Source organism: Colossoma macropomum, unplaced genomic scaffold (assembly GCF_904425465.1).
Source record: "Colossoma macropomum unplaced genomic scaffold, Colossoma_macropomum, whole genome shotgun sequence".
NCBI lineage: Eukaryota > Metazoa > Chordata > Actinopteri > Characiformes > Serrasalmidae > Colossoma > Colossoma macropomum.
In genome coordinates, this window is record NW_023494796.1 from 31,042,223 (window position 1) to 31,053,941 (window position 11,719).

The 11,719-nt window shown below is 40.9% G+C and overlaps 1 protein-coding gene and 1 non-coding gene across 8 annotated transcripts in view; both read left to right on the top strand.

Annotated features, from left to right (window-relative positions):
• The window catches only part of si:ch211-63p21.2 (FH1/FH2 domain-containing protein 1), a 33,282-nt gene extending 25,691 nt beyond the window's left edge, over window positions 1–7,591 (top strand). For 6 of the 7 annotated variants that reach the window (XM_036583317.1, XM_036583318.1, XM_036583315.1 and 3 more), the window contains 5 exons: window positions 2,425–2,586; window positions 3,886–4,130; window positions 5,332–5,572; window positions 7,126–7,237; window positions 7,326–7,591. In XM_036583317.1, coding sequence (XP_036439210.1) covers window positions 2,425–2,586; window positions 3,886–4,130; window positions 5,332–5,572; window positions 7,126–7,237; window positions 7,326–7,354 — 789 coding nt within the window. In that variant the 3' untranslated portion in view covers window positions 7,355–7,591. The remainder of the gene's footprint in view (window positions 1–2,424; window positions 2,587–3,885; window positions 4,131–5,331; window positions 5,573–7,125; window positions 7,238–7,325) is intronic. The other variant, XM_036583313.1, reaches the window with a different exon arrangement.
• Window positions 7,592–8,109: 518 nt separating this feature from the next.
• On the top strand, window positions 8,110–8,180 carry trnad-guc. Its single transcript has one exon. It is a non-coding gene; the product is annotated as a tRNA-Asp (tRNA).
• Window positions 8,181–11,719: the final 3,539 nt, after the last annotated feature.

Below are 11,719 nucleotides of genomic sequence, written 5' to 3' on the forward strand. Positions count from 1 at the left end.
GGCATAATATTATGACCACCTCCTTGTTTCTACGCTCATTGTCCATTTTATCAGTTATTTGTACACTCTCTGAATACAATTTTTATCTTTTATTGTTTATTTATTATTTTCCAGGCTAAAGTCATCATTTATCATTTATTCATTCGTATCGATCTGAAAAGTTATAACAACCAGCAATACTGACCAGGTTTACTAAACTAAAATGATTCAGTAATTAACTGAAAAACTAAAGTACTGAAACATGTGGAACAAACATTAGTGTCTCTTTCCTTTACATAAGTTAGTGCTTAGCATTTAATGTAGGTCAGTATTTTGTTACTTACGGATTCTTTGGATGACAGTGTGGAGACTTTAGACATGGAGTGCATGAGTTTGCACAGCTGATGGTCAGCCCGGTTTGCTGGAAGATCTCTTCTGGTCAGAGTGAGGCAGTTTTTGCACTTCAAGTACATTTTTCATTCTTTTGAAGTGTGTGTGTAATATTTTATTACAGAGAGACGACATATATTAGTCAGATTAATTAAATACAGTAGAAGTTTTCTTAGTTTTCTAGCTTCCTCTATGGTATGAAGTTTACACTGAGGTGTTGGGTGATCTTTGGTTTGAACATTTAGATTAGTGACCCAACATTTGTTTCGAAGGAAAATGGCTGTTGAGAGAATGTGTTCTACTCTGCTATTGCTCAGTTGGACTCAAAGTATTGATTAAGAAGTGCTTAAATATGGTGAAGCACAATTTTTCAATACAGTTACCATCTAAATAATTAAAAAAAAAACAATAAGCATTGATAGAAGAGTTCTAAAACTACTTTTAAGCACTGTATGTACATATACATTAAATAGACTAATGATAATGTAAATGATGGGCAAAAGGAGTTACAGTTATCAAATACTGAAGTATATTTATACACAACATATTGATTGAAAAGTCATAAAGTAGCTCATATAAGCATATAATTTCCACAATACGTTAACAAACGAATTAATTCTAAAAAAAAATATGATGATAGAAGTGTCCCAAAACTACTTAAGGCCTCAAAATACTTCTTGCGAAACAAAGTTCTCGAGGGTTGTGCGAAGCTGAAAGCGCCTTTGCGAGCTTACAAGCTCGCATACTTTTCACGTGTTGCCAGTCACGGACAACAAATATAAGATAGCCTGTATGTTTTGGTATTACTAGTCAGAACTACTGAATAATAGACTTAACATCTTACATTTAGGAGGTTTTCATTTTGTCGTGTAGCATCGCCCTCTGCGGAGTTCATCCAGCTGCCACATACGTCACAATGAATGAAGCCTCGACGTGCGAAGTCTGCAGTTGTTCGTTTTATCCGCAATTACGTCATATTGTTGGATGAAGCCAAGCGAATGTCGTCTATGCAAGAGTATGCTGAGGCCTTTATGAGCAAGGAAAATGGAAAAAAAGGTCATGTAAAACGAGACATAAACCCACACAAACATGTATATATAGCAACCACCACTATACCACAGACAAACAAGGGTGTTAAAACATTAAATATTCAGAAGAATTACAGAAATATCTTGTTTTTGTGAACACACACACAAACGGAACATCATCCTGTTTACTTGTGCTGGAGGTCGGCGACCCAAATGTTAGAAAGAGCCACAAAAATCAAACCACCTTGGGAGCCACAACATTTTATGTCCATTTTACCATCTTGGCTGTAAATCTGTCTCAGTATGTGCTGATATCCTAATATAGGCTAAAAATATGATATAAATGAAAACACAGACTTACTGAGCTCTGCTTTAAGCTTTAGATCAGCAGGAAACTTTTCCTCAAAGTAGAGCAGTTTCTTGTAAAATGTCTCTCAACGTTTGATTTTTTTTACAAGGCTCAAGTCAGCTTCTCATTCGCCAGCTTCTTGTTCAAATTTTTCCGTTCCACCTTTAGTAGTGCCTGAGGTGCCAGAATATAACTGCTGCATCATTTAAGGTGGAACGGGAGAATTTGGACAAGAAGCTGGCGAACGAGAAGCGACTTCATATTGTGACTTTTTAGTGTTTCCCGTTGCAAATTAAACTGATCAGGAAACCAGCTGGAGTGATTATAAAGGCAAATAAGTCCATTCGTCTCCAAATTATCGATGTTCGTCTTAAATCTCTCTTTGCCGTTTCTTTAGCTACAAGCTAGGCGAGACTGTTGTCTGTGTTGCTATGGTGACCAGCAGTCTGCACTGATCTTCAGGGTTAAAGGGTGAACTAGCAGTTCTACATTAACTCCAGAGTTTAAGACCATTTATTGTTAAACTGTGTTGAACGATCAGCAGAGCTTTATTTTACTGTAAAGGAGGATTATTTTATTTTTTCCTACAAAACTAATTCTGCTGTGGAGCCACAACAAGGCAGTAAAAGAGCCGTGTGTTGCCGACCCCTGACTTGGGCACTTCTGCGCTCTCTCCAGGCCCGAGGGTTCGAGCTGAGTTATCTGGGGAAGCTCTCTCAGGTGCGAGACACACACAGCCGACAGCCACTGCTGCACCACGTCTGTGTGCTGCTGCTCCAGCTCTACCCACAATCCTCAGATCTGTACTCCGACATCACAGCCGTCACTCGAGCCAGCAAGGTACAGTACAGTGAGCAGGCAAACTGTTCATTATTAAAGGGATTGCACTATATTTCACACTGATTTCTCACAGAAAAGTCCTGCACTCATCATTTTATCATGAAGTCTGAAGATATTTACTGTAATAATGGAAAACAGTCTTGTAAGCATTAATTATATACATTATGTACATTATGAGTTATTTTCTGTAATAAAACAGCACATTACTGAGATTAACGTTGAGCTGTGCTGCGCAGCATTATGAGATATGAAGGCTAAAAAGACATTAACATGTTAATAAAAATATTGTAGTGATGTTTAAAATGTGTGTATTTGCATTTAAAAATGCAAACTTAAGATATTGTGTGCAGAACATGGTGAATAAATATTTGTGTGGATATTTTCTCATTTATTTTAGTTTATTTCTTTAGTTTATCTTTAAATCCATACATATTTATTAAATATTTATAGAACTGGTTATTTTTCAGATGTAAATATATAGTAAATTACTGGATACTGAGTTGCATTGCTTTTACAGTTGTTCTGTAAAAATACAGAAGGTTACTGTATTTTAATGAAATACTTTTATGTATTTTAGTTGCATTTTATGTTTTAATATATATAGTTTTATATATATTTAAATATATATATATATTTTAATAGTAGCTTAGTACTTAATTTGTACAAGAAATTTATTTGAAAGCTTTTTTTGATGTCTCAACATGTGTTGATGTGTTGTGCCGGTATGAGTGGATCAGACACAGCGGTGATGCCGGGGTTTTTAAACAGTGTGTCCACTCACTGTCCACTCTATTAGACACTCCTACCTTGTGTTTACCCCCTGTAGATGTAAAGTCAGAGACGATAGCTCATCTGCTGCTGCACAGTTTGTCTTGGTAATCCTCTAGTCCTTCATCAGTGGTCACAGGACGCTGCCCACAGGACGCTGTTGTCTGTATGTTTGTGGTTCTCAGTCCAGCAGTGACACTGAGGTGTTTAAAGACTCCAGCAGCACTGCTGAGTCTGATCCACTCAGACCAGCACAACACACACTAACACACCACCACCACATCAGTGTCACTGCTGAGAATGACCCACCACCCAAATAATACCTGCTCTGTGGGGGTCCATGGAGGTCCTGACCACTGAAGAACAGGGTAACAAAGTATGCAGAGAAACAGATGGACTACAGTCTGTAAATGTAGAACTACAGAGCATGAATTACATCCCTTGTGGAGCACTTCAAGATGTATTTTATGTATAGAAGTAGCTATATAAATAAAGAATACCCTGAATAAATACATGCCTTTGTTTGGTCAGTGTGATTACTCACAGGTCCAGTCCAATCTTGATCAGCTGGAGTCCCATTGCAAAGCATCCTGGGAGCAGCTGCGTCTGCTGGAGAAGGATGGAGAGAAGAAGAAGGGGGGAGGAGGAGGAGGAGGAGGAGAGGAGAGGGGGACTGGAAATGAGGGATCACTCCGCCAGAGACTGCCCCACTTCCTGAAGGAGTGCGGGGAGAGGTTGAAGGTGCTCCGAGCTGTCCATCGGAGGGTCATCAACAGGTACCTACTGAGAAAAGTTCACGTGTCTTGTTTTTTTTTCTTAATATTTAGTTTTCCATTTTCCCCCAAAATATAGCTGATCAGCCAGGACATGGTTGGTGTCCGATGTTTCCACAATGCTAATTTGTGAAGTATAGCTTCTACTTATTAGCTATTTAAGCTGATAGCTTTAGTGGTCCTTAAAAAAGTCACTGCTCATGAAGGTACCTGCATATACCTGTACCTCCTATAAGGCAGCATTTTAACCAGAAAGGAAACTTGGCCTGGTTTCTGAGCCATAAGGCAGAGTTCTCTGTTTACCGGTCAGTCTTCATCCCCACCCTCACCTGTGGTTATGAGCTTTGGGTAATGACCAAAAGAACGAGATCATGAATACAAGCAGCAGAAATGAGGTTTCTTCACAGGGTGGCGGGCTACACTCTACTTGACAGGGTGGGGAGCTCCGTCTTCCGGGAGGAGCTCAAAGTAGAGCCACTACTCCTCCACATTGAGAGGAACCAGTTGTGGTGGTTGATCTGATCAGGATGCCCCTGGATGCCTCCCGTTGGGGGTTTACCAGTCACGGCCTACTTGGACGAGGCCGCGGCTTCATCCTAGGACCCGCTGGAGGGATTACCTCCAAGCTGGCTTGGGAGCGGCTCGGGGTCCCCCCAGAATGAGCTAGAGGAAGTTGCGGGGGACAGGGTCATCTGGGATTCTACTGCAACCCTATCTGGATTAAGCAGTTAAAGATGATGAGTGAATGAATGAATATTTAAAATAATGGAATTCCCGGCTGTTGAACAGTATTGCGAGATTCCCTTTGTGCAGCACTGCCTTCGGATCAGGTCAAAATAAGGTACCTTGGAGACGGCTGACATCTGAACGTGACAGCCTTTGTCTCGAGAGTGCGAGAATGCTGCCTGAAAATGCGGCCTACTTAGACACCTGCCCCCCAAATGGACTGCACCAAACGTTTGGGATAAGGGGGAAAAAAATATTTTTTTTGCTTGTTATGTAAGAGCAGCATATCAGCATAAAACCTATAGTGTAATGAAAAAAATGCTAAATGTTGGAAAGAGGAGGCCTTTCAGAGTAAAAGTGCTGATCTACAATCAGCTGATCTGGTATAAATATATTCATCAGCATACAGGAGAAAAAAGACAATCCCAGATAAGTAGGTTATGTACCGTCTATGGTAACTCTTCTCTCTCTCTCTCAGGTTTCACTCGTTCCTGTTGTACTTGGGCTACTCTCGCTCCATGGTGAGGGAGACGAGTGCGGATGCGTTCTGCAAGACGGTCAGCGATTTCGCTCTGGAGTACAGGGCTGCCCGCCACGGCATCCTCCAGCAGAGAGAGCGGGAGCAAGAACGGGAGAAGGAGCGAGAGAAGGACGAAGAGAGAGGGCGAGACCCCTCCACTCCGAAATCCAAAGCCAAGGCTCTACAAAGCTCATCTCAGGTGAGATAGAAAACTTTGAAAACAATAGTTCAGCTTTACCCTTAGCAAGAACGCAGCCGATCAGCTAAGATTTGTCCGGCATCTGAGCTTTGCTTCTTTAGGTTTGCGCTGGAGCTACGAGGCTAGCTAAGAAGTAATGGATACCAGTTAGCGTCGTGCTAACCCTCAGATTTCAAAATCTGAGCCAGAACACTGTTCCACTATTCCTGCCTTGAAACAGCGTTCCGATGCCTTCCAGCCCATTTCCACCCGTCAGTAGCCACATTAGCAACCTCCCAGCCTCGTAGCTTGAATGCAAAGCTAAAGAAGAACTAGCACTTTCAGGTCAATGTAAATCGGAAAATGTTGCTCATTTTCCTTTTATAATGTGACGTATTTCTGAGTGAAACTTCCAGCTTCGGAATTCTCTGCTAGCTGAGAGTTTGGTAGGGGGGAGTGGTGGGAGAGTAAGGTTAAAAATGTTGGTTCTTCAAGGGTTCTTTAGTAAAGAAAATGGTTCTATATAGAACCATGAACACTCAAAGAACCCTTTGCATGATTAAAGGGTTCCTTGCATGGTAACAGGGTTCTTTAGATTGAAAAAACATGGTTCTTTAGCAAAGGCAAGGGTTCTGTTTTGAACCAAGAGTTCCAAATGGAACCATTTGCATGTTTAAATTGCTCTTTACATGGTGAAAAGGTTCTTCAGATTAGTGGAGAACGTGTTGTATATGGTACTATATAGAAGCTCTCTAAAAATGGTTCCATGTAGCACCAAAAAGGGTTCTGCTGTTGTCTTACGACATCAGGCTTGTATCTACACCCTGCTTAAAAAAAATACCATGCTCGCCTGGTGCTGGTTGAGCTGGTCACCCTGCATGGTCATGCTGGTTGACCAGCATACCAGCATCAAAAACACCAGCCATACTGGTCAATACAGGTTGTTCTAGCAGGACAGCTGTATAGAGCCATTTTCAAAAACGTTCTACATAGAATCACATACAACACTCTCTTGTCATGCAACAAACTAATTATGAATGCAAAGGGTTCTACGAACGTAAAAAAAGATGGGTTCTTTAATGGTTCTATGTAGAAACATAAACACTAAAAGAACCCTTTGCATGATTAAAGGCTTCTTTGCATCATAAAAGCGTTCTTTAGATTAATGGAAAATTTGCATGAATGTGCTGTAGATAGGTTCTATACAGAACCTTTTCGAAAAGGGTTCTAGATACCACCAAAGAGTGTTCTTCTATCGTTAATAGATGTCGATGTCAAGCTTGGTACAACAGACGAACCCTTTTTGGTGTTATATAGAACAATTTTCTTTGCCAAAGAGTCCTTGAAGAACTATCATTTTTAATAGTGTTGGTTAATATTATTTTGCCCCCTCATGCACAGTGATGTCATCAAAATCATAAAATGTTAAAGGTGGGCAAAATCTTCACATATTAATGGAAAGAATTAAGCTTTTTTTAAAGATTTGATGATGATTTGGTGCTAAAAACGACCAGGAACCCAAACTAACACGGTGAGAAGGGTCAGTGTTGTTCTAGCTGCTCTGTCTCTCTCGGCAGGACCACGAGGAACAGTCAAAGTTGGAGGAGGTGCTGAAGACTCCCACGTCTTCCTCTCGCTTTGACTTTAGTCTCCCCCGCCGCCGCAGCAAGACCCCAAACACCAGAGGTAAATCTCTCCATTCCAAATAACCACTCAGCACTGTATATTCACGTGTTAGTAATGTTAGTAATTCTTACGGTTCTGTTATTTTCAGGTTCCCTTCCGCCAAGACTGAAGTGGTAGAGGAAACTCACTCCGTCGGTGTTCTAACGTCAACGTATTCCACGTTCACAGCAGTTAAAATAAAACTAAATAGAAACTTGAAGTCGGAATGAAATGTTTGTTCAGTCTACAGTACTGCAGTAACTTGAATCTGTCTTTTTCTCAAATTTGTTTTTTATTTATTTCTCTTTTTTAATGATGTACCCGCTGGAATAGAAGCAAAGCAGTCTGTCTTCTTCAGTAAAGTGTGTCGTGTCCCTGTTTGCCTCGATTCTTTCAGAAAACATCTTGAAATGGCTGCTTAAATCAATCGATTCAGTGTTTTAAAGGGTCCATATCGTGCAAAAGTGAACTTTCATAATTATTTTAATAAAAAGTTTGACGTAGTATTTTAACACCTCTTAATGTTTGAGAATATACTACTCACTCCGCAGTCCATATGGTCCACATGTGGAACCTCAGCTGTACAAACAACCTGTTCTGAATTATTGTTTTTTTTTATGATGTCACAAAAACCAGCACATTTAAATATAGAGATGAGAAAAATGAATGGCTTTTTCACAAATTGCTGCCGTTGCGCTCTATGGTAAACAAAAAGAAGCCAAAATATGGCTAGTGTTGTATGCAAGCTAGAACCATCAGAACCAAAGTACCCCACTAGTGTTGGTATCAGTGTTGAATAGTAGACTTAAGTTCATTTCACCTCAAATGTGCATGTGGTAATCCAGAACCACTCCACATTGCTTGTTATTTCACACCGGATGCAACACAACTCAGCATTGGTGATTCAGTGGTAGAATTCTTGCCTGTCACGCGGGAGGCCCGGGTTCGATTCCTGGCCAATACACAGGCATGTTTTTCAGGGGCAGTCGTGGGCTGGAGGTTAGGGAACCAGCCTGGCGACCGGAAGGTCGCCGGTTCGATTCCCTCAGCCGACAGTATGTGACTGAGGTGCCCATGAGCAAGACACTTAACCCCCAACTGCTCCCTGGGCGCCATGGATAGTGTGTGTGTTCTCTAGTGTGTATGTGGTGTTTAACTGCATGGATGGGTTAAATGTGGAGGTGAAATTTCCCTGTTGTGGGACTAATAAGGGTCATTTAACATATGCATTGTGAGGCATGAGCATTTTCTGTTTGTGTAGTATTTCACGTAATAAAATGGTCTGTTTATTGCTTAAATAAAGTTAATCTAGATGAAATAAAGGGATCAACAATAAAAATCTGACTTGCTGCCACGACTGTCGCTAGTTTTCCACCATGTCATTAAGGGTGGAAAATGCATGTGGATCCACAACATTAACCTAAACAAGGGATTTCTCCTTGTCAAAGAGTAAAAATGTGCATATAATTTGTTTATTGTTTGTGGTGGTGCAGTGGGTAGTGCTGGTGCCTCGCAACTAGAAGGGCCTGGGTTCGACTCCCTGGCTGGGTAACCAGGGATCTTTCTGTGTAGAGTTTGCATTTTGTCTGTGTGGGTTTCCTCCCACAGCCCAAAGACATGCAGTCAGGCCAATTGGAGATGCTAAACTGCCCCTACATGTGAATATGTGTAGTGTGTTTGCCTTGTGTTGGACTAGTGACTCTGGAAACTCTGTCCAGAGTTTTTCTTGCCTTCTGCCCAGTGACCACTGGGACAGGCTCCAGCACCTTCCAGGAAGATAAGCAGATGGGCTTTGTAGTGTAGTACTTTGTAGTATGTATGTAACATTGTTTGTATTTTCAATTGGAAAATGTACACAGGACCAAACATATCGGCTTTGGGGCGTTTTACCGCAGGGCACGCCTGATGTGTTTTTTGAGAACGCCATTTATTTTTCCCCATAAATGAAACATAATGAGACCCAGCGCTCCTAACATGGCCATTCCACTGATTACAGAATGATGCACAACTTCAGAGAACTATTTCAGCCTACAGCAGTTTAGCCCCGCCCGTTCACACTGAAGTTATAAGGAGTGTTTCACCCTGGAGTGCTTTTTGAATTAGGCACAATGTAGAGCAGCCAGTCAGAACAGAGCTCATTTCTATAGATCAGCCTTAAAGGCACAGTAACAATAACAGCCATTAAAAGTTCTAATGAGCTTGGAAAATGAATATAATAATGAATTGTGACTGTTTCTGGTACATAAAATCTTGAGATAAAGTAACACCAATAAATATAAGATGGGCCTTTTAAGCCTCTTTGCCAAGTATCTGGTATTGAATCTAGATATCACTGTGAGCAGTGTTTCACAACCCAGCCCTCGGGGACCCCCAGATGGTCCAGATTTTTGCAAAACATAGCATGGCAAAGACATCCTTCTTATACACTATATGGACAAAAGTATTGGGACACACCTCTTAATTATTGAACTCAGGTGGTACATTTAGTCCCATTGCCACAGGTGTACAAAATCAAGCACCTAGCCATGCAGCCTGCCTTTACATACATCTGTGAAAGAATGTGTCGTTCTAAAGAGCTCACTGAATTTGAGCATGGTGCTGTAACAGGAGGCCATCATTGCAACAAGTCAGTTTGTGAAATTTCTTCCCTCCTAGATATTCCACCATCAACTATGGGTGGTATTATTGGAAAGTAGAAGTGTTTGGGAACGACAGCAACTCAGCCACGAGGTGTCAGACCATGTAAAGTTACAGAGCGGGTCACTGAGAGCTGAGGAGCATAGAGCATAAAAGCCTCCAATGCTCTGCTGATCAACAACTGCAGAGTTTAAACCTCCTCTGGCATCAACATCAGCACAGAAACTGCACCGGGGGCTTCATGGCAGGGTTTCCATGGCCGAGCAGCTGCATGCAAGCCGTACATCATCAAGTACAATGGCAAGTGTGCGATGGTGTAAAGCGCCGCCACTGGACTCTGGAGCAGTGGAAACGTGTTCTGTGGAGTGACGAATCACACTTCTCTATCTGTCAGTCTGATGGACGTCTGGGTTTGGCGAATGCCAGGAGAACGTTACCTGCCTGACTGCACTGTGCCAGCTGTAAAGAGGAGGGATAATGATATGGGGTTGTTTTCAGTGGTTGGCCTAGAACCCTTAGTTCCAGTGAAGGGAAATCTTAATGCTTCAGCACCAAGACTTTTTGACAATTCTATGCTTCCAACTTTGTATGAACAGTTTGGAGAAGAACCTTTTCTGTTCCAGCATGACTGAGCTTCAGTGCACAAAGCAGGGTCCATAAAGTCATGGCTGGGTGAGTTTGGTGTGGGAGAACTTGACTGGCCCTCACAGAGCCCTGACCTCAACCCCATCAAACACCTTTGGGATGAACTAGAATGGAGATTGAGAGCCAGGCCCTCTTTTGTCCAACATCAGTGTCTGACCTCACAAATGCTCTTCTGTATGAATGGGCAAAAATTCCTATAGACACTCCAAAATCTTGTAGAAAGCTTCCCAGAAGAGTGGAAGCTGTTAGAGCTGCAAAGGGGACCAACTGTGGATTTAGAATGGGATTCATAAAAGCTCCTGCAGGTGTGATGTGTAGGTGTCCCGATACTTTTGTCCATTTAGTGTATTTTATTGAACATTGCGCTGTGGCCCACCCAGGTCAGATTTCCCCCTCTTTCTCCACTGTGAAACATCACTAATGTTAGAGTGACCTGTTTTGGGAACCCACCATGTCTGAAAGCATAGTGAAGAATGTCCACAATAGGGACTGAATGAATACAGAATACCCATAATGCACTGTTCCATTAGGCTTGTGACTTCTCTGATAGGTCAATTCAGGGGCATAGAGTGTTAAACACTATACTTACAGCTAGCTAATGGGCTAATTGCTGTGTTTAGTCTACATCAGCCCTTCAGCCTTCTCAGCAGTCTGTAAATGAGTAGTTAACTTAATATTTGCCTTCAGTACATTTTGTTTTTCTAAAAAACATATTTTTTTAGATCTAGATTCAGTTTATGGGTGGAAAATTTACAGATAAAAGTCCCTTTTTTATTTATTTTAAATTATTTTTTCAATTACATTTTCTATTTCTGTAACTTCCCTGACAAAAACGTTGGGACAAGATTTATTATCAAAATAAAACTATGCATTTAAAATGATTTTAACATAGACATGACACTTTTAATGCATTTGTATAATTTAAACTTGAAATTGTTGTTTTATATGTAATGATACACACAGCATCTGTGAAGTCACTGCTTCAAAAGAAAATTATTATACACAGCATGACCACAAATAATTAAAATAATAACAAAGAATAAACTGCAGGAATAAAAGCGTTTCTAATAGCATATTTAATACAAAAAAAATAAAATCCAACATGTCAAGCTTATATATAAGCATTCATCAGATTTCATGGCTGGCCCCCATTTATTTCAATGGAAGGAACATTTTTACTAGTATGTATTCACTTTTAACATGTTTTACTAAAATTAATTT